The sequence below is a fragment of the Gallinula chloropus genome, assembly GCF_964237585.1.
Source record: "Gallinula chloropus genome assembly, chromosome: 1".
Taxonomy (NCBI): domain Eukaryota; kingdom Metazoa; phylum Chordata; class Aves; order Gruiformes; family Rallidae; genus Gallinula; species Gallinula chloropus.
In genome coordinates, this window is record NC_140085.1 from 170,005,979 (window position 1) to 170,033,834 (window position 27,856).

Here is a 27,856-nt window from a genome sequence, read left to right on the forward strand (position 1 = left end):
AGTTTTCATGACTGCTATCTCCTTTCTTTTATCCTTGTTTTTAGCCACATTATGCCTTTCCTCACCCCTCACCTTTATTACCTTTCCTCTTTTGCCTATCATCAGTCTTGTGCAAGTTTCACAACTTATGCATAAAGGAAGGAGAAGATTGTATTTGTATTTTTCTGAAAAAAATAATTAGGACTTTCATTCCCTTAAACTACCCCCCCTTTTTAATTTTTTCTTGATGAAAAGTTAAATGTATTTCAGACCACTTGGGGGGGGTGTTGGGGAGAAGAGGAAGGGTTTGGAAATAGACTTCCTTCATATGTTACAACACACAACTAAGGGAAAAGGGATTCCAGAAAATGATAGCCTTAGTAATCCAAGTTTTAAATGGTTTTCCCATCTTCTGAGTCTATTAAAAAGCTAAATAAATTTTTAAGTGTGGTAATTACAGTAAGAATTTACTGATAACATGGTATTGTATCATGGACAACATACAGATGGTTAAAGCTGGAACAGAGTATAGTCACAGACTTGCAAAGTTATCCCTACCATGCATATCAAACTGACAAGACAAATGCTGCCAACAATTGGAAAAAAAAATAGGGTGGTATTTAAAGCCAGACTGCAAAAATGGGAGTGTGTCTAAGCATAGGTATCAACATGTGAGCAAAGTATCTAAGGACCTATTATAATAAATATTCCAGATACCAGGAAGCCAGGAAAAGAAAATTAAAATAAGAAATACTTTTAAAGTGATAGATAAATGAAAATAAACTTTCTCACAAATGGAACACTGGTGATTTTGAGTTGGATTTTTGGTTGGTTGTTTTTTCTTTTAAATCCAATGTATGTCTGGCCTGCCTCCATCATCTTCCTCTCACTCCACACCCCTGTCATCCCCCCCCCCCCCAACCTTCTCTTAAGTCCCTTTTAAGCATACAAACTCTTTAGTCTTCAGTTGACTTCTAATATTTAACTGCTAAGGAAACATATTAGGAAACAGATTAAAGATTGGAATGTTATATACAGCATTAAAGAGTATCATATTAAAATGGAGCTGGCTTTATATTTATTTTGAAAAAGTTGTAAAATTGTAAAGTAAAGTAGCAGAAAATTTTGCAAAATTCAGTTCATATACCTAAAGAAAGTGATCACTTGCATGACTAAACTACTCCATTTACAATGCTTTGCCTGTAAACCTTAAGGCTTTTTCACAAAAGTATTCCCCCTATTATACAGCATGGTTAAGGCAAAACATATTAAAGGTAAAAAAACCACCAAAACCCAAACAACCAAAATAAAAATACCTCTGCAAATGCTTTTAGGTTTATCACAAAGGACACTCCTGAGTTCTGAAAAGTCTATTCACAGTCATCATGTTAGTAAAATATTATTTGGAAGCAGTTTCTAAATCTGGATGTAACATTCATTTACATGTATCTGCCAAGTTTTAAAATGTTTTAGAAGCTAAACTAAAACATGTTGAAAATGACTCATTGTGGTACCAGAATATGTACTGTAGGAAATAAGAACTCATTTACAAGTGGGAGAAATACACTCACACTTCATCTGTGGGAATTCACTAGACTTCCCTTCCAGTAAACATTATATTTTAAAATAATCATGGAAAATATGTTTCTTTTAACTCAACTTTATGAAAAGATTTAGGCAGTTGGCATAACAATAGAGACTTACAAAGATAAATGTAAAAATTATCTTTAAGAATAATTCACAAATAATTCTGTCAAAAGATATCCATTTAGCAATAAAAAGGTTGCAATTATGTTTATTTATTCTAATGGATAAACTAAAACTGTTTAATACAGTTGTTTTGTATAAACAAATAACCATTTGAGACAAAGGACAAAAGGAAGATTTTATTATTTTACAATGTAAGGAAATGTGGAGCGGGGGTAAGTTCTGGCAGGCAAACAAATTACCATAAAGTAACTCTTCTCTAACTTGTAGCACCTCGACTACTTTCTGTTCATCTACACACTTTATTAATGCAAGTACCTTGCAGCAACTGCACTAGTTAAAAAAGACTTTTTTTTCTTTCTTTGGAAAGAGGCATTAATCTGCCACCAAGAAAATAAACCCAAAATGTACCCCATTTATCTATGCATATAAAATACTTTGAAAAAAAGCACAGAGCTTTGACAGAAATTAGGCCCAGATTTCACAACTTGTGAGTGGGAACAGAATGTCATAAGGGGCAAATCTGAAACCAAAAAACCCAACCCCACTAACTTCTAAAAAAGCGCACTGCTTGTAAAAACAAAACTGTTCTAGATGAACATGCAACAGATAATGCAGCATTTCCTCACATGGTATATCTTAAAAATCTTAGAATTAAAGGTATCAATCAAGATAACAATTAAGTCTCACTCCACCTAATTCTGGGGGTTTCACCTGGCCACTGAATTTGCATCACTCATGCTATTTAGAGAAACAGTCTATATTGAGTATATCAAGATTCAAGAGTCATTTAATTGCCATGAGTGAGTGGCATGTTGACAAGAGGAGGACTAGTGGTTCTAATTATTTTGATCTACTTATGATACCATTTTGCACAACCTTCCTGTAGACTTTTGAACGGGACTAATTCTTTGCCTCCTTACAACTCACAACCAGTTCTGGTGACCCCAGCAATATACCCAAGGTAAAATAAGATGATGTAACCTTTTGAAGCATTTTAGAATTTACAATCCAGATTATATTTCCAGAAAGGAAAAGGTTAAGATCTCAGGCAAATCCAAGCAAATATTAAGCAAAGTTTCAGAAGGGATGAATCAGATGAATCAGTGCACTTCCATATCTATTTACCCATGGCAACGGACACTTTCCATGAAACAATTAGAATAGCCATGAAAACAATTCTAATGTCCATGAAAACAATTCCAGATGGCAAATTCCACATCCATACTTAAACTAGATTATATAAATACACACAGAGTAATATTTATGGTGAAATAACATCCAAGAGTTGCAGTATTTTGACAGTATATCTAATATTTAAATTTTAGAAGAGATGTACAAATAGTCTTGTAAGTACAAGTATGTACATTTGCATTTTACATGCATATTATGAAATCTAACGTTTTATGAGAAGACTAAATGACTGACAGGTATGAGCATTTTACATAATACCCAAGCTTCATCTCAAATGAACCCAAGGTATACTTCTAGTACACCTACTTCTACAACTACACTTCCAATTGATGGAAAAAGCTACTTCTCATTAAGAGAAACTTTCTCAAGTTATGCTGCCTATATGAATATTTATTCTGTGGGTGAGAAACTGGCATAAGCTATAGCAATTTCTTTGCTTCTGGAGCACACCTACATGCACACTCCCTACCCTCTCCATGCTTCATGAAAGGTATTTACAAGGTGGTCTGTAGAACATCCCCATTGGTCACCGACATGAGTTTCCTTTTAGGTACAAAAAAGTTGCTAATAAACAGGATGTAGAAGAAAGGGTTGGGAAGTATGTGTTCCTGTGAGCAACATCTTTATGAATTCTACCTAGTGGTAAGAACTACAGAAGCCTGTTATTGCTTGTAGTAACTCCCCTTGATTTGCTGTTTTGATGCACCCCTCCATTCCCTCCCTTTTGGGTTTCTTCAGCTCCCGTGTTCTCTGCTGCTACTGTCTCTCACCATACTCCTCCTACCACGGAATTACAAATCCTCTCACTAATCAGCAGCTACTCTCTCAGCAGCAGTCTATCAAATCTACTTTCATGCAGTGCTCTCCTTAGAGCTCCATCCCCAACTAATGTTCCCATCTCACGTCAGTTGTGTTGAACTTCAGTTCTGGTTCTAACTTGCATTTTTAATGTCAAATCAGTTCACACCTATACTCTCATATAGGGTATATAATGCAGAGTACTACCACCCTTTCAGTGCCCCCACGATCATGTCTACGTGCCAGGATGGCTATTATATGATGCTTGGTAACAATGCTGCTAACATGTCACATCCCCACGCTACAGTGATGCAGGACCAAGGTATTCTTCAGCGAGCACTTGAACTCTGTGCACTGAACTTTAACTGCACGTTCATTTTGCTGGTTTCACAGAGTATTCGTACAGTTACCCAGATAGTCACATAAGCAGACAAAACCCTGCCTTTAGATCATTTAGCCATAAACACAAACAGCTGTAAAAATTATCTAAATAGCTTTGCACTGAGTAAACCAAAGGACATGGCCTTTCCACTATCCCATATATGATGCAATACTTCAGTGCTGAAAGCTTGGAGCTTCAAAAGAAATTTACTGGTCTCCCTAAATGTAAACAAGCCTCTGAGCCAACCTTGACAAAGTCTGGGATACATTCTTGAGGAAATCTTATCTAGAAGCAAGACCATACAAAAGGGGAGTCAGCCCTACAACCCTGGTTTTCCAATTCTCTACTCATCAAGGCACCAGACAAGACAATCTCATGAAGAGAGAAAGCAGCAAACAGGCTGCCAAGGCCTCACGTGGTTGTTCGATCAGTTGTGAACAGTGGTTTCATCCACTGGGAGTACTATGTGTAAATAACATACTGTCCCTCCCTTTTGGGAAGTCCTCAATACGACTAAGATTAATTAGGCATACTCAGTGCTGGATGGACTAATGCCTAAGGCAAACAGCTCCCTGCAATTTACAGCTTAAAAGTACCTTGGCTCGCTGATGTACACTCTTTTGGTCACACGTTCCTGACAATATGATGGTCCTTCATTCACTCATGGTCCTTCGATTACAATTATACAAATGGACTACCTACCCTCAATTCCAGGGCAACATGCAATCGCTTTTCTTATGAATAAGATTTGCATGAAACAGGAATCACCACCATGCACATGGGGACCAGGCTGAGAGCATTAATTCGGCTTCCAGTTAATACTAGTATTTTCTCAGTATTTTGAATGTGATTCTGTGGAAGAAAAGCTCTGGCCAAAGTTCAGCCCAAAGTGCTTTCCCATAAATGTTACTGCTCATAACTAACATTTTAGAGTCTCCCATGAGTTTACTATGAGGTCTGTAAGATTACAAAGCTGTAATTTCCTTCTCAAGACACATAAACACCAATTTGGCTAGCCTTCTTCAACAGGTAGTTGTCCAGGTATAGCATAGCATCACATCCTTTTCCAGAGGGCAATCAGAATGTGCAAACAGACTGAGGAGGTAAGTCCAGAAGATAATTACCATTAAAACTTTTATGGCTTTATTAGACTGAAATATAGCAGTACATTTTAATATCAGAACTTTTTATGGCCACACAGAAAATACAATCTCCCCACTTTGAAAAATTTTTGACCGTTCACTGTAACACACAGTTTTGGTAGAGATGCAACTAACAATCACTTCATGTATTTATGGTCATGCTGTTATTTATAAATTGTTTTTATTTTGTATTCTAAAAACTTGGGAGTTTCTTAGAACAGGTTCTGTTCTCATATGCCATCGAGGTATAAATGTTCTGAGATACCTAATACTGCTAGGGGTTTCACACACAAATCTAATCCTTCAAGCTCAGATGGCTAGAAACATTCCAGAAATAAATCTAGTTCTCATAGATAACCTGATGTAGGTAACAATCTTAAAAAAAATTCACATTAACTTCATCTTCAGATAGATGCTTTCATTTCTATCTAGACTTTTCTAAGGGAAACAAAGCACATACTGTAATAGGTTGAGAATTACCCAGTGTTTCATAGTTTCTGTTCTGTTCTACACAGAACAGTGTATGTTTGAGAAGAGCAAGAAAATCTTCTGCATAGGTTCTATCAACAATACGGTGGCCAGCAGGACAAGGGAACTGATCGTCCTTCTGTACTTGGCACTGGTGAGACCACATTTCAAATGCTGTGCTCAGTTTTGGGTCCCTCAATAAAAGAAAGACATTTTGGTGCTAGATGTCCAAAGAAGGGCAGTGAAGCTCATGAAAAGAACCAGTCTTATGAAGAATGGCTAAGGGAACTGGGGCTGTTTAGCCTGGAGAAAAGGAGCCTGAAAGTAAGACCTTTGTGGTCTCTAAAACCACCTGAAAGGAGGTTGTAACCAGGGGAGTGTCAGTCTCTTCTCCCAAGTAACAAGTGATAGGACGAGAGGAAACAGCCTCAAGCTGTGCCAAGAGAGATTTAGACTGGATGTTAGGAAAAACTCCTTCACCAAAAGGGTTGTCAAGCATTGGAACAGGTTGCCCAGGAAAGTGGGTGCATCACCATCCCTGGAGATATTTAAAGACGTAGGTGTGATGCTTAGGGACGCAGTTTAGTGGTGGACCTCTATGATTCTATTTCTCCCTAATCCTTTCCCACTAGTGTTCAACTATTTCTAGCTCAGAGATTTCCTGAACTGCATGTTGTTTCTGCTTGTTAAACATCTCTGAGTGTTTTCAGTTTGCCTTTGAAACCCACAGAAACTTTTAGCACCCAAAACTTGATTTGGTAATGAGTTCTGAAGGACCCCTATGTACTTATTCTGTATACTTATCCTGTATACATAGTTAAGTAGAAGCTGTGCACAGTCAATCACAAAAATGTTTGTATACATGAGGGATACCAACAATCATAGCAAAATCATGGATTGCAGTGGAAGTTTTGATTGTGTAATTAAAGAAATACATGAAGACTAAGCAGCAGCATCCTTATATCACACCATGACTCTTTGAAGGAATTTGTAACTTCTTTCAAAGTTGTTCTCAGAGGACACTGACACATTTTCAGCCTTTAAGGTAACAAAACAACAAAGGACTTAAAAGACTAAGTAGTTTCGTAGGTACTCAGCATAATAGCCATCACAGAATTTTGCCTTTACTAACGTTAATGTTTTAAGATTTTTTGTTTAGTAGGAAATGAAAAGGTAAAACAAGAACATCAAGGCTTAAGGTAAATTTTTATGATACGATATGTCTTTATTACAACCTTCCCAAGGCATCCTTAAGAGGCTAATAAGGTTTTGTGAGAATTATTTCCTGGGATCTGGGGCAAGGGTAACAAATTAAAAAAAATCTAGAGCTATAATCATTGAATGTTTCTTGCACAGTAAGAGAGCATAACTTCAAAGCCTACATTCCAGATGCAAAGAAGCTCAAAAAAGTCAGCCCTCAGCCTAACTTATCATTCCAATGAGTCTTGACATTGAAAATTGTACAACACCACGTCAACTACAGTTATGAGGTAGCTGGTTACAGCACTTAAAGCATTCATTCTGGCAGAACACTACCTTAGCTAAGAATGTCAAACGTTGAGATCCTTATTAGGGATCAACCAAGGACAACTATGAGTGCCCTAGCAGGTGTACAATCTTCCTAACACTAATCACAGAATCACAGAATCACAGGGGTTGGAAGGGACCTTGAGAGATCATCGGGTCCAACCCCCCTGCCAAAGCAGCTCCTTAGGACATATCGCTCAGATAGGTGTCCAGACGAGTCTTGAATATCTCCAGAGATGGAGACTCCACCACCTCCCTGGGCAGCCTGTCCCAGGGCTCTGTCACCCTCACTGTGTAAAAGTTCTTCCGCATGTCAGTGTGGAAATACTCATATATTTGATCAGATCAGTTAATTAGGCTTTCTCCTTCTGCTTATTAAGATGTATTCTAATTATAGTGCAATTTGAACTTGGAACTTGATGGTCTTTAAGGTCTCTTCCAAGCCTAACCATTTTATGGTTCTATGAAGTAGACTTTGAGCTATGTCAGACTTACATGCAGAAACATCACCAAAGGACAAATCACTTGCTAGACAGCAGCTTAAAATCATCCATGAAGGTGTAAACTCCAAATAATCATATCTTCAGAAGAAAAGGTAAAAAGAAGAGTCATTTCAGTAGAATATGGAATGCATACAATTGATTTAGTGACGGATTTCAGTGCTACTTCTACAGCTTGGAAACCAACTAGACCTAGTCACCCGTGAAATGGACTTTTTCTTCTCTGCTTCTCCATCACACTATCACTTCTGGTCCTTTCACTGCTTTCTTTGCATTGATTCTGAATTTCTAAGAGTGTGTTTTTCAGCAGTTTCCATGACATCCATCTCTTATCCTTTTAGCTGCACCTCATACTTAACTTTCTCATCAGGAGAACAAGATAAAGGTAGTTTTTAAGGGAACTGTGTAATTGGCTGGACAAGGTCTAACAATAACAGTAAAGGGCTCAGCTTTAGTCTGATACAAATCCTAAGTGTTATAAAAATGATGCATACACACCAGACTACAGAAGTCATAAATGAATACAACAGGAGGAAATTATTATTAAAAAAAAGGCATTTTAGAAAACACTAATGAGGTTACCTGAAGTTTTAAAGTGGTAGTGATTTTTAAGACCTGCATAGGTTTACAAAGGAGTACAAAGTGCACCATATACAAAAGTAGCAGCCATGTCTAGGGAGTGAAAGACCCCAACAGTAGTTTATTTATAGGGTTATGGCAGCTTTGCAAAATAAATATTTTGGCCAGATATTTTCAGCATGTATCCTTTTAAATTCATTATTTAAATCTTTACTTTATGTAAAAATACCCCTGAAGAGACAATAGGCCCTTCTTTCAGTATCAGCAGTAAGACAGACACGCAAACACATTGCTGTAATAATTTTAAGATTAGAATCCTGTTATTGCAATCAGCAACATCTGGATTATAAAAACACATTAATAGAAGGGGCCCATAATTAATTTTAATGTTTCTATTAACAATGAATGTATAATGTAATAAATGTTTATCTAATAACGCAATTCCTGCATACTAAGCAGAGATTCTGAATGCAAAGTAGAACATTTATTTATTCAGTAAATTTATCCAGTTATCTTCTCATCTAAGATAGTCCTTTAGGCTTGCCTACAATTAATAAGAAGATTGATGGATCTTAATTTCATCTAATTTAAAGGTTCATTCTATGAAGAGGATCTATCACATCTCTCCATCATCTACAAAAAGTTTAAGACAGATGACTAAAGTCAGATAGCATTAATCTCACCTGCAAATGAATTCTAAAAAAAGTAATATAATTACAAAGAACAAAGAAAACGGGGATCAAAAAAGATATTTAAATTATAAAGATTAATGGACAGACTAAAGTAAGTCTCCAAAATGTATACACATCTTGCAGCTGACTGGAAAGAAAAGCATTAAATAGATAAACACAAACACACAGAGAACTTTTTGCATACTTTTTAAACCTATGAAGCATAGACAATTCCTATCAAGAAATGTCAATGACTTCTATTTTGCTTTTTATTTGTAAATGTATTTCTAAACAGGAACACAAAAAATACTCCTCAAGATATATTTACCTTTACCAGGTTGTCCATTACATATCTTATAGTTTTAAATACTTGAGCTACATACATCAATCCAAAAATGTTTAAATATTAATCAAAAATCCTTTGAAATCTTTCTAGAACAAGCCTAAGACTAAACTATTTTTATGGCCACCATCCTGACTTCACTCAACTGAACTATAAAAACATCGTTTAAAAATGCCCTTTCATCATCTGTGCATATTCAAATAACATGGAAAAAAAAAAAAGTACTTAAAAATATCCTCTTACCTCGTTGTCAGAGGCAGGAATTAAAACCTCCCATTAGCTTTTAAAAAACTGAAGTTTGTTTGGTTTTGGTTTTTTTGATATAGTGCCCACTGCAAAGTTGAAGGAACAGCACTCCCATGACACAATTTTCTTGAATTTTTGTTTTCTGTTTACTGCATGCCTGTTTTCTTTCTCTTAATTTCTATACACTTCTCATTTTACCATTACAAAGCCAGGAAAAGAAAAATCACCTTGAGTACATCCTATGAGCAACAATCAACTGTAATAAAAATACAGATATTTTTAATCACTAAGATTTTGTAAAATCACACCATTTGTCAATTTCCCTTGCGTTCCCAGTACTTCTGGAATTTTCAAACCAGTTTCTACTGATAGAGCTGATCTGTATGGTCCTGAAAAAGGAAATTATACTGCTTAAGGTTTAAAGTAAGTGAACAATCAAAGGCAAGAGATGGCTCTTGCGGGCATCCCCTGAGGTCAAGTGCTCTTGAAAGAGTTCATCTCATATTAGAGCTTGGAGTCTACTCTGAACAAAGGAACAATTTCAGTTTGACATCACACATAATGTGAAACCAGAAAATTTGACCAGTTGGGAAAAAACCAACAGGAAACTGGGAGGTATTTGTTCTACTTTTTGGTGCTGGTGTTTTGTTGGGTTTGGGTTTTTTTTTGGCAAAGAGAAGTTAGTAACCAATTAAGAGTTAATAATTTGAAAACATTGCTCCAGGAATATTTAAAAGAAGATAAAGTTGGAGCACATGCAATATCTACACTTTACTAGGCGCTAGATGATGGAGCTATTACAGAATTGCTCTCCTCATTTAATCCCCAGACACTTTCAATTGAGGTAACAGACCTTTAAAATCAGAAAAAAGTCTTGGTCACATTGCCAGCAGTTTAAAACAAAGTGAAAATGTTTCCATTTGGTCACAATTTTTTTTAGAACATGTGTGACATAGACCATGGTTTCAGCCAAAAAAAAATCCAATCAACTGTTTGTGTTTTTTTCACTCTCACAGGTAAATGAGACACAGATTCTCACACACAATTTACAGCTGTGCAATAGCAGAGAGAGCAACAAAACTTAAATCCTGACATCCTAGAGATCTACTTTGAAGTTGAAACAGCAGGTTCCTTCTCAATATAACTTTTTCATGAATATTATCACTTTGGTATTTTCTTCACATTTGTAAATAGCTGTTTACCAAAAGCAATCACAAACATCAGCAAGACAAATGAAAATGACTGCGCTTGACTAGCAGATTGGGTATTAGCTGCACTTCTGATCACAAGATTTGCCAGGGGCTTTAAACTCGGTTCAGGCCAGTCAACATTCCACATACTTCTGAGGCTTTCAAACATGTTTGTTTATACAGATTATGATACCAGTGGTAACTAAGATGAGTCACCTTGTTTTCACTCAAGTAGAACTAGCTGCTATAATTACTTAAATATAGAATTGGACAACACAGGTATTCCTTTTTAATCTTGGGGGTTCTCATGATATTACAGAATTTCTTTGTTCCACAAAACTGCCACCTGTCATTTTACTGTAAATTCAGAATTTGAGGTCTTTTAAATGAAGGCATTTATTCACACAGAATCACAGCTTGTTAGGGGTTGAAAGGGACCTGGGAAGATCATTTAGTCCACCCCCTTGCCAAAACATCTCATCATGTCAGTTTGCTACTTTGCAGTTCATTTAGGTAGATGATTTGGAATATGGAAGAAGTCACGGTCTGTACAGTGGTTAGAAAAGAGGTAGTTTTAAAGAGAGACAACTACATTTTAAAGAAGGGTTTTCCACCTTCCCAAACAGATATTTTTTTTCTGTGAAAAGCATAATCATCTAAGGAACTTCAAAACCAGTATTAATCAACATATTAACTTATTTAAATTGCAGAATTGGAGACTTTATCACTGAAAAAAGCCACAGGAGAGAAGCATAAGTATACCAAACAAGATAATTTTTTTCCCTCTAAAGCCTGCATTTTAAAATCTCCTTCTTATGTTTCCTTTGTTTACAGCTTTATAAAGTTGATATTTTAATTAAAACCAAAATACTCAAATTATCATATGCTAGGAAAAAACCCCAACAGAACAGGTTCAGGGTTTGACCACTACTACAGTGAAATACGAAATCCACAATCTGGCTCTGAGATGCATAACCTGTGGCTGATGCATAATTATTGCCCAGAGAAGCTGCGGCTGCCCTCTCCCTGGCAGTGTTCAAGGGCAGATTGGATGGGGCTTTTGGGCAACCTGCTCTAGTGGAGGGTGGAAGAAGATGGTGTTTGGGGTCCCTTCTAACCCAAACCATTCTATGAGCCTATGATTTTTTATATTTATTTTTATCATTTTGTTTGCTTGTCTTTACAGGATTGTAGAGAGGTCAAACTTTCATATTGTTACTGCACTGGTAATGGAAAAGAATTTACTACTAGAGTTAAGTCCGTAACTTCACTTAAATAGCATGTTTGTAATTCAATTTATTCTTTATAAGCAGGAAACCAGAACAGTCATTCCTCATACCTACAACTCCTCAGATATAAATATAGTTATACCTTTATATTTTTATATGCATTTTAGAAAATACTTACTGTTCTAAGAGTTGGTCATATTTTCTCAAAGCGTCCTTTTCAGCAATAACTGCTCTTTCTTTTTCAGCAACAGCATTATCTCTTGCTTCTCTCAAATTTCTGAAAGAAACAAACATTATTCTGTCAAGAGCCTCCTAGGAAAAAGACTGGTTTGCTTCATGAATGACTACTGACTGACCTTAACTCGCATACTACCTTCTTCAGTTCTCACAGAATGATAGAGAGGTCTGTCCATTTACATGCCTTATTAATTACAGAGGCTTTATTTCAGATTAGTTTCATATGTACCAACAAAGTTTCCAGTTCTGAAAGTCTAAAATCAATGATCAAACCATCTATTTATATGTAGAAATACATGAATAATTCTCAAATACTAAAACTGTAATTTATTTAATTTTTATAGGAATTTTGATGGTTTTGCTCGGTACTTCACTACCAGCTAGAGGAGTGTTGTCCTCCTAGCTGATGTGATTCACAGCTTTTCTGATGACAGAGCAGAGGAAGATGAGCTAGGCATAGAAAACGAACTTCCACATACAACTAATTGCTAGTGTAGTCCAATATGTAGGTTACTGCACATCACTGGTGTCTCCTTCTGGATTCTATTGTTGTAATAATTTTTATTCTGCACTGAACCGTAATATAACACAAGTATTTTATCGCAATCCATACTTTTTCAATTTTTTAACCCAAAACGACTCAAGACTTGCCAACAATCTCATTTGTATTTCACCGACACAAATCTATCAGTGCCAAATGAAAGAAAATAGATGTAGCATTTGAGTTTTAAAATTATATGGGTACTAGTATTGCAGTAATCTATGGTCTGCCTGTACCATAATACTGCAGTAAACTGCACTAAGAGAAAGTAGATAATGCTTATGTATCTCCATCATTTAGTGCAACACAGTCACATCTGATTTGCAGAGCAAACAGTGGTTGTTGAGGACCAGACACCTACAGTATGACCATTTTTAAAGATTTTACTTTACTCCTGGTTTACTCCTGAACATTCACTAGCATTTGGAAAATATTAGATGATTTTAGAGATGGTTTTATGTCTCATTATCCTACTTTGGTTTTATTAGTAATAAATTAGATAAATTTTTAATCCTTGTTGAGTCTGTTTTGCCCATGATGGTAACTGTGGAATGATCTCTCCCTGTCCTTATCTCGACCCACGAGCTTTTCATTATATCTTGTCTCCCCTGCCCAGCTGAGGAAGGGAGTGACAGAGCAGCTTTGGTAGGCATCTGGCAGCCAGCCAGGGTCAACCCACCACAAACATGCTCAAAACTACTAAACTGTGTTTGAAATATGGGAACAGACTACAGTTAATCCAAACTAAGAACTCATGAAGACATTCACATGCCCTGTGAATTAACTCATACTTGCTAACACAAACATACTTAATGCTTACTACAATCACACAAGTGAAACTGAGCCCACATGCATTAAAACAATGGAAGCATTACTTTTCTATAGGTTCCCTCCCCACCATGTTAGCTTCTTGATCTGACTCATCCAGGTGTAAAATCAGTGCCCATAAATTCAAGGGAAACATCAGGCCCATCTGGCTTGGCAAGACCTAAGAGCAACTGAGTATTAGGTTGGCTTAGCTGTAATACCATTCCGTACTTTGAGCCTGAAGGTGAAGCCAGCATCTTGGCTTTATTTTCAATCACAAGCAGCATCTCATCATATTACACAACTTCACCGCAAACTGCTTTGCTCACAATTTGGGGTTCCATTTATTTCACCATTGAGGGGCACTTTAGATTGCAAAGCACTCTTATGGTGGCATTTTCTTAGTATTTGGTAAAAATACATATATTTTCATATAAAAGTATATTTTATATTTTATTTATGTTGCTAAAAATACTTTTTTGCAACATATTAAGTCAAATCTAAGGGATTTACATTTCAGAAGTAATTACTTCAGAATGAATCACAGAATCACAGAATTACAAGACTGTAAAAGATCTTTAAGATCAAGTCCAACCGTTCCTATCCCATGCTAAACTATATCCCTAAGTATCCGATCTACCCCTTTTTTAAACACATCCAGGGATGGCGACTCAACCCCCTCCCTGGGCAGCCTGTTCCAGGCCCTGACAACTCTTTCAGTGAAACATTTTTCCCTAGCATCTAATCTGAACCTGCCCTGGCACAGCTTTGTGCTATTACCCCTTGTCCTATCTCCTGCCACCTGGCTGAAGAGACCATCGCCCACCTTTCTACAACATCTCTGTTGTAGGTGGTGATAAGGTCTCCCCTCAGCCTCCTCTTCTCCAGGCTAAGCATCCCCAGCTCCCTCAGCCATTCCTTATAGGATTTGCCCTCCAGCCCCTTCACCAGCCTCGTTGCCCTTCTCTGGAACAAAACATCTGTAAATTGGTTCTGGGTACCAATGAAGTATCTTTCAGTAGCTCTCTAAATGATATACAGATCTTTAGCAAATCTCCACTAACAGCGGAGGTTTAAATTCATACTTTCTAATTCAAAATAGGTTTGCATACAGGAAGTGGTGCAGATATATGTCTCTGTGTGTGTATGTATTTCACTCACACTTGCAAAACTACAGACTGATGTAACTTTTTTTAATTAGAACCTTTCAGTTGACTGGAAGACAGACAGCAGGAGTCATGTTCTTTTTTCACTCTTCCAAGCAGTAACAAAACTACCTATTAGAGGAACAGATGCTGATGCCACAAATATCTTTTTACTACAGTCATTTCCTTCTTCACACAAGACACATTCAGGACATCTACAATGAAGTTACAATATATTATTAAGTCCTGCTCCCATTGAGCAAAGAACAAGCTCAAACAGAAACCCAGTGTCAAAATATAAATACTTAGATCCCTAAAGGCTTATGTATGTGCCTAACTGCATGTAATTCCATGGAATTCAACAAGATGACACACATACAAAATTCAATATGCAGATCTTTGCAGGACTAGAATCATCATCTTCAAAATATGATTTTATAATAAAGTGGTTTCTGAGTTATAATGCTGTAAACAATCTTAAATAGATTTATTTTTGAAAGGCCTAAGTCTTATTGAATTGCTTTGCTTTCTGCATCAACTTTTCTGGTCTCCTGGCACAGATTCAAGACTGCCTATATACGGTGACAGGTAAGCCAACACTTTGGGGTTTTTTCCAATTAACTAAAACTATACATCTAAACAAACTTCAAACCAATAATGTTTAGAATGACAGAACCATAGAATGGTTTGGGTTGGAAGGGACCTCAAAGACCATCTAGTTCCAACCCCCCTGCCATGGGCAGGGAGACCCTCCACTAGACCAGGTTGCCCAAAGCCCCATCCAACCTGGCCTGTAACACTGACAGGGAGGGGGCAGCCACAGCTTTCCTAGGAAACTGTTCCAGTGCCTCACCACCCTCACAGGAAATAAATATTTTGTTGTATCAAATCTAAACCTCCCCTCCTTCAGCTTAAAGCCATTACCCCTTGTCCTATCAACTACACTCCCTGACAAACAGTCCCTCTCCATCTTTCTCGTAGGCCCCTTCGGGTACTGGAAGGGTGCAGGAAGTTCTCCCCGGAGACTTCTCTTCTCTACACTGAACAAGCCCAGCTCTCTCAGCCTGTCCTCAAAGGAGTGGTGCTCCAACCCTCTGATCATCTTTGTGGCCCTCCTCTGGACTCCTCCAACAGCTCGTACTGGGGACCCCAGAGCTGCATGCAGTAGTCCGGGAGGGGTGTCACCAGAGCAGAGTAGAGGGCCAGAATCACCTCCTTTGACCTGTTGGTGATGCTTCTTTTGATGTAGCCCAGGATATGATTGTTCTTCTGGGCTGCAAGCACACATTGCTGGTGTATGTTGTTTTATACTAATCAACACCCCCAAGTTCTTCTCCTCGGAACTGCTCTCAATCCATTCCCTGCTCACTCTATAGTTATGCTTGGGATTGTCCCAAACCATGTGCAGGACCTTGTACTTGGCCTTGTTGAACTTCATGAGCTTCACATGGGCCCACCTTTCAAGCCTGTCAAGGTCCCTCTGGATGGCATCCATGACCTCTAGCTTCTCCAGTGCACCGCACAGATTGGTGTCATTGGCACATTTGTTGAGGGTGCACTCGATCCCACTGTCCACGTCACTGACAAAGATGTTAAACAGTGTCAGTCCCATTACTGACCCCTGAGGAGTACTACTTGTCATTTGGACATAGAGACATTAACCACAACATTTTGAGTGCTACCATGAAGCCAATTCCTTATCCACTGTGTAGTCCATGTATGTCTCTCCAATTTAGAGACTAGGATATCATGCAGGACAATGTCAACTGCTTTGCACAAATCCAAGTAGATGACAGGGGTCACTCTTCCCTTATCTATCATAGAATCGGTTTATCTAGAACTTTAAATAGTATTTTTCACTGACAGTGTTGAGTATTTGACATTTAATAATAAATACAGCACCATATTTTCAGCATATTCAGCTACCTGGTCTAGTGGGGGGTGTCCCTGCCCATGACAGGGGGCATTCAAAATAAATGGTCTCTAAGGTCCCTTCCTACCCAAACCAGCATGTGATTCTAAACATTTAGCATACACATATTTCACTATAGTTTTTAGAATGGTTTCATCAGTTTTAGAATTGAACTTAAATTCTCACATTTTGATCACCTCTCAAAAAGCCAGTCAGCTAGGGTTAGACCTAAGCACAAAACATTACTCGGTCATTCCTGCCCTAATGAGGTTATTGCCTACATCTCACCTACCTGTTTTCACGTTCATACATCTCTTTCGAAGTGCTTCTTAGTTGCTCGATTTCTTGATTTGTTTTCAACCTTATTTGTTCCAACTCTTCATTCAGTTTCTTTTCATATTCTGTTTTGTAGTGGTCTCTGTAAGCAAACAAATACACAACATGGAAACTTAAATTTAATTGTGACGGCCAAAATATCAGAACTTCAGGTAGAACTGCACAAATACAGCAGAACACTTCATTATTTTACAATTTAGTTTACTTCCTTCTCATTTTCTTTCCGAGTTGCCTGAAACAAATATTATCCTATGTTATTATGCAATTTGAGTCAAAATCAATCAGGAATAAAGAATATTGAATTGGAAATAAATAAAAGCTTTCTGCATCCTGTTGTGTTTTTTTCCCTTTGTTATTTTAAGTAATGGGACATTGATTAATCATGCTACATTATGCCTCACATTCTTCCAGAAATTCTTTGTCAGCCTCTACTTGAGTGTTTACATTAACTAACCACTTTAAAAAAATAGATTCTTTGTTTTCCAAGGTTTCCTAGCTTCTTTAATAACTGCGTATTGCTAACTTACAATACTGCCATGCTACTACAAGACTTGGTTATGTACTATTTCCATTTCATCATAAGAAACACTGAACATTATATGTTGTAGAGATCTGTGAAGAAAAATCCAAGATTTGGGAACGTATCCTGTCAATGTGACATATAAGTTAACTAAAATACAAACTTCAGTTTTTAAGCTGCAGATATCAGAAGATTCCAGGATAAAAGAATTTAATCTCAGAGTACTATTGCTGTTTTTATAACTTTGGAAGCTCACAACAGATTGTAGAGAATCTCATAAATAATTTCTCCTACAAAAGAAGTCTTATGCTGCAAGTGCTTAACAGCTAAGGAATGTTAAATGTTAAAATTTATAGCATCTAGTTAATGTTCAAGAATAATCAAACAGCAGTGAAGCAGCTGGTAGAAATTACAGGTTTGAAAATAAAAGCCTATTTCTATTCTAGAAATTAGTACCTAAACTGACCAAAAACTCCTTCACAGTAACTAAACCTCCTCAGATATTTAAATGTCAGGATGCTTGCTGTCCAGGTTTTTCTCTTTTCCTTCATATCGAGACACTGAATTTCAGTTAACACTTTAAGATAAGAGTAAATCTAATCTCCTCTATTACCTCAAGTGCACCACACTACAGCAAAATACTTCATGAAGATCTTTGACACAATGAAGAAGTTTATAATAAAACCAAACCAAACTGTACTGGAAGGTAAGGTTTCCATTATACACTTTTATGTGTTATATGGCTCAATAAGCAGGGGAAAAGAAAAAAAATGCTGAAGATCAGGACTTGAAGGTACGATTCTTATGTGGTGACTCAAGCAGCACCACCATTTTCTTGGTACTTAGACAACTTGCTATTACCATTACTACTCCCAAAAAATAAATTTCTGTCATTGCAGAAATTATACTTTCCCTCCCACAGCAAAACTGCTACAAGTCAGGAAGGTTCGCTGAAAAAAATCAGAACCACCTGAAAAAGTCTTGAACACCCACAGTGATGTCACCAGAAAGACAGTTCAAGGTCATGCTTATCTTTATGAAGACTAAAATAAACAAATGGTATAGTAAAGGGCACATTCTGAGTATACAGCCTGACTGCCCTACCAATGCTGTTTAATAAACACCAAGCTGCTGCTCAATGAAAGGACCATCATTTGCAATTGCCATTCCTGACCTGCTGCTACAGTCCTATGCTTGAGCAGTAATTAAAAATGGTTTTGTCTTATCAAGTTGTTTTGTCTTCTCCAGGCTGCAGGCTTTAATGAGTGTCTTTCCAAGACTATTATTCATAAGGCTTTATACTGCAAATAAACTAAACGTGATGTGAACATCTCAATTTAACTATGGATTGTGTTTTAAGATTAAACATATATAGGGAAATCTTTTGTACTGGTCTGTGCATAGACTCCAAAGAACTGTAGCTGTGAGCTACTGCCATTCATCTTGCCATATTCTCAACCAAATTTCAAGTGTGTTTTCTTAAAAATTTGGCAAGTTAATCACTCAGTTTCCTGAGGTCTGTAGTTTTCTAATTACAGTATGTCAATGCCAGCAGTCATAACAGTGACCAGAAGGTGAATTATTCTTTATTTCTAAAAATAGTTTGTTTTCATTATCTTCACTCCTGAATTACAGCAACCAAAAGAGATCCATCTGTGAAGGGAGCATTTAAAAGCCTCAAATTCTTTGAAAGGTAGCAAATAGAAGCTTATTCTCAAAACTGATGTCACTTCCATTTAGCACTGAGGGACCGCAGAATGTCCATCAGTTGGTACATTCGTAGAATGTCCACCGGTTTGTACAGATTCCTCCTGCTCTACTTTTGTACCCCTCTGATTTATCTAACAAATAAATAGGATTCTGGAGAGCTCTCTATTAAAAAAACTATTACCATAGATATTTGACCTGACAGATGGATGGGTTAAGCTGTTTTGAATAGACAGACATGCCCCATGTGCATGGGAAAAAGAAGAGACAGCTTCTGCAGTACAGCAGATCACATGCAGGTTTTTCATTCTTTACAAAAGGACACTATTACCCAATTTGACAAAAGAAATCTTACATTAATGTTTTACATTACAATTTTACATTACAAAATGACTTATTCAGAGTTCATCAGCAGGTCAGCAGCAGAACCTTAAATGAAACCTAGGCTGCCCAAGCTGCAGTGCCCCGCGCAGTCCTACACATGCTGCTTGATGTACCACACACTGTGTTCTCTGCCATGAAAGGCAATAAAGGTCACTAGAGAAGAGCAGATGCTCCTGCATTATTCTTTGCAGTTAATACCTGCCCTATGAAAATTAAGATCATGAAGAGAGTCACCATGTGAATGCAAAGAGACACATTTGGTCACAGTACAGAATCCTGCTGACAGTACCAAGATCTCCAAAGGCAAAGTAAGAGTCACCAAATTTCTTTTTACTTGGTATCAAAATGCAAAAGACAGAGACCTCTGATATTCCAGAGGCCAGTGAAGCAGGGTTGCACAGTATCCCAAGCTGTGGCAGAGGCAAACTACACACATCTTTCTGTAGATTCATCAAATGGAGACAGCTTTGTAGAAGTGCAGCTACATCATTATTACAGGCAAAGGATTTCACAGTAGTTTTCTAGAAATAGAAATCTAGCTAAAAGGGTCAGTGCTTACAAGCACATTTCTAGAGGAAGACTGCTCAGATCTACATGGTTTTTCAAAACCCCATTTAAAAGAAAGTCTTAAAATATTATTTAAAATGCAGAAGTTCCAGGTGAGCATACTTCTGATGTATACACTAGAAAAACAAAAGGAAAAAATAAAGCTTAAGTGACCACACTGAAAGGAAAAATAGTACTAAACCCACTTCTGATATGATCTGGAACCACACAGCTCATAAATCCAGCAGAGTGCTCTCCTACTTCCATTTAAATAACAATTTGTCTTCTAGTTCCGTTACAGAAGAGTCATATTAGCACATTTAATCTTAATTATACAAGGACATAATATTTATTGATGCTGTTTGCAGTTCCATCTTCATGATTCAAACAGAAGCCAGCAGCTAAAGAGAAGCTGAACGTACTTCATACTCTAATCTAAGATCATTGATTCAATCCACATGTGTTTTTTAAGGATACTACTACACCAAAAAAGTTTTATGTTCATTAATGAAATACACACAGGAAAATATTTAGGGATGTATACTGAAATGGTATTTTTCAGCATCTAGATGTAGGGAAACAACATGAACTGGATAATCCTGAATTCTGAGTAAAAAAAAAATCTGTATGTGATTTGAAATTGGACACTGCCCTTAGGTTATATTGATTAGGACAACAATATGATTTAGTTTTAGGTACTCCTGCAAAGAGCAGAGGGTTGGATACTTAGGAGTCTCTTCCAACTTGAGATCTTCTATGATAATTTGTAGTACAGTATTACGTATGTAGCAAGACATGTAGATGAATAACAGTGTTTCCTGTTCAACGTCCCATATATGTGTGTGTGTATATATATATCTGGCTATACCAATTCAAATAGTGTAAGAATTTGACACTATTTATCATTGTGGGTAGCACACTGATCAATTTATTTTGGAAGGCTACATTTACAGAATCTGTATTCAAACTTGAGAAATGAAAGACTGATAGCTCTAATAGACAATATGAAACATACTATGTCCTATTTCAAACACTGACAAAAAGTTAAACATCTGCAATAATAATTCAGCTTGCCTTTAAAATACTGTTTTTAATAAGGATCATTTGGGGCCTGGGGGGTAAGATATGTAACAGATGCACTTTAATGTGTTTTTCTCTCTTTTGATTACAAAAACTTGTAATTATAATTACAATTACCTCTGAATTTTTATATACAACTACGAGAATAGTTGCCATAAACTTTCAGTGCTGACATCTTCACTACCATGGTCTCCTATCAAAGGTTTAAGAAAAATTTCCTGATACACATTAAGACCCAACAGAAGTGGGTTTTAGTTAATACAGACTAGCTGTCTGAAAGTTAAAATTATTTCCAGTTAAACAGGATTTGTGCAAGAAACGAGGCATGACAGCTAAATAACTTGTCTACTGATGGAAATGGAACACCCAGTAACTTACCTGGATGCAACATATTTTTCATACATATCTTCCCTAGCTTTTTTGGCATCCTCTAGCTGAATCTGAAGTCTTTCAAGACGATCTTCTTCATGTGCACAGCGAACACTAAGCTCCATATTCTGACGATTAAGATAATCCTTATCTTTTTGCAACAGGTTGAGGGATTGTTGTATGGTTGCCAGCTATAAAAGGCATTAAAGAGAACACTTTAACATGAATTTGAAGATAAGTATTTAACCTATGTACACATATTCGTGATTTCGTTTTAACTCTTCTGTGAAATCACTATTTACACTTCAGTTTAATATAAGCTGGTGAAGTTTTCTGCTGAAAAAAAAAGACTTTAATAAAATTAAACTTTTATGAGTTTTCATTATTTATTTCTGGTAGCTAGCACCTGAAAAAAAGGTAAAGTGTCCCTTAACCTATCTCTGTATTTAAATGGTACTGAGCTAGTGATAGGACTCAGTAGTATGCCAGAAATACTGATATTGCGTCCTGGTACCAATTTGACATCAATTAATTACTAATCTGTTAAAATATTCTCAGGGGAAAAAAATGAAAAATTTAAGTGCACCAGAGTGATTACTGCTCTGTAAAGTAACAGTGAAACTTTAGTTTTGGGGCTGAAGTACATCATGATTATCGTGGATAGAGTAATGTTCCAGGCTAGCACCAAGGGCAAAGAGGATTATGCTTGCCTTGTTTTGACTTTCATTTAGCATGCTGTTGCTACAGAAGGCTGAATTGATGCCAAAGTATAAACATTAATGTCTTGTGAGTCTCTGTAACAGCCTTCCCAATCATGGCATCGATCATCTTCACTACTCCAAAAAAAGTGGCCACAGCAACAGAGTATAATGGCACTGGTGCCGAGTGGCCAACTCTGTCCTCGTGACAGCAAAGAGCAATTTTATCACCTTAAATGGTTTACAGTGATTTAAGTGTTGTGTGGGGTTTTGGGCAACCTGGTCTAGTGGAGGGTGTCCCTGCCCATGGTAGGGGAGGTGGAACTGGATGTCTGAGGTCCCTTCCAACCCAAACCATTCTGTGATTCTATGATTTTGCCATTTAAGGTCCCGAGGATGTCACATGCCAAGTTCAGAGGATGATAAATTACTAACTTATCAGAAATACATCCCTCAAAGATATGAAGACATTATGTACATGTTTTAGACAGAATTCACCCTTCCTGAGTCAGAAAAGGACTAAAGGTTACTTAAGGGAGATAGCTGAGTCAAAAACATGGAGCAACTAGTTAAACAGCTAAAAATCCATAACAAAACAGAATCAAAATAAAATGAAATAACTCTCAGAGGCATGCTTTTCATAGAATCATAGAATTGTAGGGGTTGGAAGGGACCTCGAGAGATCATCGGGTCCAACCCCCCTGCCAAAGCAGCTCCCTAGGACATATCACTCAGATAGGCGTCCAGACGAGTCTTGAATATCTCCAGAGGAGACTCCACCACCTCCCTGGGCAGCCTGTCCCAGGGCTCTGTCACCCTCACTGGGAAAAAGTTCTTCCGCATGTCGGTGCGGAACTTGCTGTGCTCCAACTTGCAGCCATTGCCCCTTGTCCTATCCCCCTTTTCTCCATCTGCCTATTTGCTGAGCACTACAGAGGGTGAGGTATAAATGCCTGTCCTATGCTTTTGTTTTATTTAAGAAAAACATACAACTGTCCCCTCTCTCCAAGTAACAGGTGATATGTATATATCCACAGTGAACAGAGACATCAGCAATTACTACATGAAGAAAGAAATCTAGGCATTACTACCACTCCAATTCCTCTTTCCCTGGAATAATACCATGTGAATGCTTACAACTGTATGCTTTTCTGATCCAGAACTTATGATACTGCACCAGCACATGGAAAAAACACCATGGACCTTCCAGAAGATTCAGGTAACGAGTCTGAAGTGGTATTTTAGTTTAAAGTAGTACTACTTTTATTCCCTCACAGATTAAATTAGTATAAAGTGAATGAAAAAAAGCCATTGTTCCTGCTAATCTGCAATACTTGATTACATGAACTTGATGTGCATAAGAATGTTTTTTGGCCACTGCTACATGCTGAGAACAAATCTGCCTTCTTACTTCCCCTTACAATGCTAGAACATTGATGAACAGACGGTCTAACAAAGCCTTCAGACTGATAGAAAAGAGGACAATACAAAAGATACTTTCTAATAGAAATTCAGCTTTTTCTCCCCAGTGTTTCTGAGAATTTCTGTGGCTAACTGTGAAATTAGGCAGAGGAATGCTATCTTTGAAGTGGTAATTATAACCCCTATTTTATCTGTAACACTGTTACACAGAGACATTAAGGAACACAATTTCCCCTAAATTCTCCTTCATTTGGTTCTGACATGAACTAGTGCAGAACTTAACTGCAACCTTTGCCTGCAGTGCTCCTTTCATTCACAATAAAAAATAAATTCATAATTCAGAATAGCCAATCAATTATTTCTCTATTCCTTTTTGTGTTTCCTGGAAAGATTTCTATACAGAAAAACAAGTTTTAAAAAGACTCTTATTTTGCATTTAAATTGCTCCGAGCTACAAACCATTCAGTAACTTGTCAATGACAATAAAAATGAAAAAGTTTCTTCCCTGAGATTCAGTAAAAGCCTCTTCTCCCTCCTAAAAAGCTGTTGCAAAGTTACTTATATCAGATGATGGGAAAAATCCCTTCGTGATTCCTGCAGTTTTGGATAATTCTATCCTAACTAGCTTACATAAGGTAAGTAATCCTGGAGGTTCCTTGAAGCAATCCTCCCCACGAACAGTTTAGATGCAGAAACAGTAATAATGGATACTGAGTACTGGAAGCTTGTACTGATATAAAGTACCAAAAGTCCTACAGATCAAGGCAGTGGACTTGGAAATGCTCTCTATGTGTGTTTCTCTGAGTCCCTTGAGTTATCATACATGCTCAGTAAAGCAGCCATGACTGAACACAATGTGTGACTCTTGGATGAATGAATTAAAGAACATTTCTCTTGACCTCACAGGTCTCTGGCTCCTGGGATATCTGGAGCAGCAGAAACATATTCTCCTGTGAAACACTAGTGCTACCAGAATGGCAATGACTGAGTCACTTAAGTGACTGATTTAACTGCATCAGAACTCACTGAAACCCTGACAAAGATGAGAAGTTCTCTGTTCCTCAAGAAGCATTTATTCATTTTCCTATCAGAAAGACTTTCAAGGTTTCACACTGGAGAAAACCAGTCCACCACTGGTCATGCCCAAAAGGGAAGCAGCACTGGAGTTCCTCTTGACAATAGGTAGTATCACAGAAAGATGTCCAGAACAGCAGTCTCTCTATTCCCAACACAGAATTAACTTCTGTGGAAATTAGGGAAACAGCAAAAAGCTACAACAACTCTGATTTTGTTTAATAAAAGCTTTTTGACAAGAGGGTGGACAAACACTGACACACATCATCCAGAAAGGCTGTGGCATCTCCATACTTGGTGATATTCAAAACTTGACAAAGCCCTAAGCAACCTGACATGTTGGCTCTGATCTGCATGTGAGAGATGGACCAGGTGTCATCCTGAGCACCACTCTAATCTAAATAATTCCATGATCCTACAGGTGATCCTGACAGACTTGATACTGACAAATTCCTGAGGTGAAGAAATAGAAAATTACTGAAATAAGAACATTATATTTACCTCTTTTGATAAGTCATTTCTTTCTTTAGCTTGTGCTTTGTGTGACACCTCTAATATTTCGAATTTTCTTCTGAGTTCTGACAATTCATGTTCAAATACATCACGTTCACTGTTAAAGTAAAGCAAAACTATTAGGTGCATAAAATGTTATGAGCAAGATGCCTGTGCATTTGTAATTTCTTAGTGTTCTTTCAGTTCATGACACTGACTTCTTCCAAACAGTCACTCATAGGGTAAAAAGTGATAATCATACCGGTTTTAGTTATTAACATTACAACAGTATCGTATATTAAATAATTTTCTTCATTTCTAAGTATTTTAAAAAATAATCACAGAATCATTAAAGTTGGAAAAGATCATCTGGTCTAACTGTCCCCCAACATCTGTATTACTCACTAAACAATGTCTCTAACTACCTCATCCAACCTTTCCTTGAACACCCTGAAGGATGGTGATTCCACCACCTCCCTGGGCAACCCATTCCAATGCCCAACCACTCTTCCTGAGAAGAAATTTCTCCTCATTTCTAACCTGAACCTCCCCTGGCACAACTTGCAGCCATTCCCTCTTGTCTTATTGCTGCTTATCTCTGAGAAGAGGCTGACCCCCAGCTCACCACAACCTCCTTTCAGATAGGTGCAGAGAGCAATAAGATCTCCCCTGAGCCTCCTCTTCCCCAGACTAAACAACCCCAGTTCCCTCAGCTGCTCCACATAAGCCTTGTGCTCCAGACCCTTCACCAGCCTGGCTGCCCTTCTCTGGACACACTCCAGGGCCTCCATGTCTTTCGTGTAGTGAGGGCCCCAAAACTGAACACACAGTATTTGAGGTGCAGCCTCACCAGACCTGAGTACAGGGGGATGATTATCTCCCTGGTCCTGCTGACTACACTGTTCCTGATACAGGTCAGGATGCAGTTGGCCTTCTTGGCCACCTGGGCACACTGCTGGCTCACGTTCAGGTATGTGTCCTAAATTGTAATAGAATAATCCTGAATTCCCATCCTAAATTGTTTCATCCTACTCTGATTACTTTGATGATTTCTCGAGGTCCCTTCCAACCCCTACAATTCTATGATTCTATGATTCTTTAGCGTAACTTTGTGCTATATATCTCTCCTTTTAGCAACGAACTGTAAGTACCCTTGTCCATCTTAGATTTATCAAGCTTTTGATACTATTTCCCATTAAGTTCTCTTAAATCTTTTGCAGACATTGAAGTCTGATGAAAAACTATAGCAATTTCATTCCCACCTTCCTGATCAAATAGAAAGCCATATATATTTGTTCTCAGTTGCTACTGTCCCTTGCCTACAGCCCCCTGATACCAGAGGGGGCTGCACTACTCATGTTTAAAATATCTGACACAGCCACAACAGTTCTGTTGGTGTCCTGGTTAAGAGTGCTTTCCATGAGCACAAAGAAGCACCAGTCTCCACTCTATGTGACCCTGTCAGAACGGTGAGATGAATGAGCCAGTATGAGCTTGCAGTTTGGAAAAAAGCTAGCCAGTTTTTATATTAAGCACAGCACAGCTTTAAAACTGAGATAACGTGTAATACACCAGAACTAGATTTGACATAGCATTTTAAAAGCAGCAACGAGTCTGGAAGTGATTAACTCCTGCAGCGCTCCCAAATATCCTCATGCAGTCATGCCAACAGCACTCTCCCCTCCCCTTCGTCTGTGCCTACCCAGATGAATACAACCTACTCTCTCAAATATAGTTTTGGCACGTTTATCCATGCCTTTTTCAACTCAAGACTATTTTAAATGTACGCTGTTAAACACTGGGGCTATTCACATGAAAGTTATTACAATCCACTTATTAAGATGCAGTTGCACATGGGAAGCAAACCATAAGCATCAATCCATCCTATTTGCAACAAGCTTCCAGGTAGATTCCAGAGTTGTTTTAGTACATAGAGCTGTGCACAGAAGACAGACTCTCCTTCAAATGACTTTGTGTCAGGAACTGTGCCTGAGTTCATTCAGTATGAACAAATAAGGAGTTGAGAGGGTGTTTTCTATTCATAATCCCTATTTTTTAATCTATTCCCCTACAAATGTGCCAAAAGCCAGATTTCTTGTACTTGCATGCACTCTGAAAAAGCTGGACTGTGAAGTATATGCCTATGAGGGTATTTACAAGAAGCCAATTTTCACTATTTTGCAATTGTTGTTTATGAGGTAGGCGTTCGAAGCACAGCCCACAACTCCAAAATCTGTTTTTTTAAATTGAAAAGAGACACTGGGACTCCCTGCAGTAAAACCAATTCACTAAGGTAACCCTAAGATTCTCTGACTAAGAGTTTCTCAGAAACACCCTTTCAAATTTATGGTTACAATGAGATCTTAAATTGTTAAATATTAATTCCAAAGGTCATATCCTCTTAATTCTCTGTGTAGGCACCACGCAGTAGAGCACAGGGCCTTTTGTTATATCAATGCTTTCAAACTAGGAAAAAAAAGAGTACTTGTTCTAAGGGGCTTGGCTCCCACTTCTTACAGCTGTCATGAGATCTGTACGCTCTTCTGAAAACACAGTGAATCCCTAAGTATAAACTTCTAGAGAGATAATTTGATGCAGTGGATTATGCTGTTCATCCTATGACTGCAATAT

At 37.6% G+C, this 27,856-nt stretch overlaps 1 protein-coding gene across 2 annotated transcripts in view; it reads right to left on the bottom strand.

Annotated features, from left to right (window-relative positions):
• The window catches only part of PIBF1 (progesterone immunomodulatory binding factor 1), a gene marked incomplete at both ends in the record, with an annotated part of 126,385 nt that overhangs the window by 76,979 nt on the left and 21,550 nt on the right, over nt 1-27,856 (bottom strand). For both annotated transcript variants that reach the window (XM_084277201.1, XM_084277200.1), the window contains 4 exons: nt 12,134-12,232; nt 16,890-17,015; nt 21,549-21,730; nt 25,235-25,343. In XM_084277201.1, the coding sequence (XP_084133327.1) occupies nt 12,134-12,232; nt 16,890-17,015; nt 21,549-21,730; nt 25,235-25,343 (516 nt within the window). The remainder of the gene's footprint in view (nt 1-12,133; nt 12,233-16,889; nt 17,016-21,548; nt 21,731-25,234; nt 25,344-27,856) is intronic.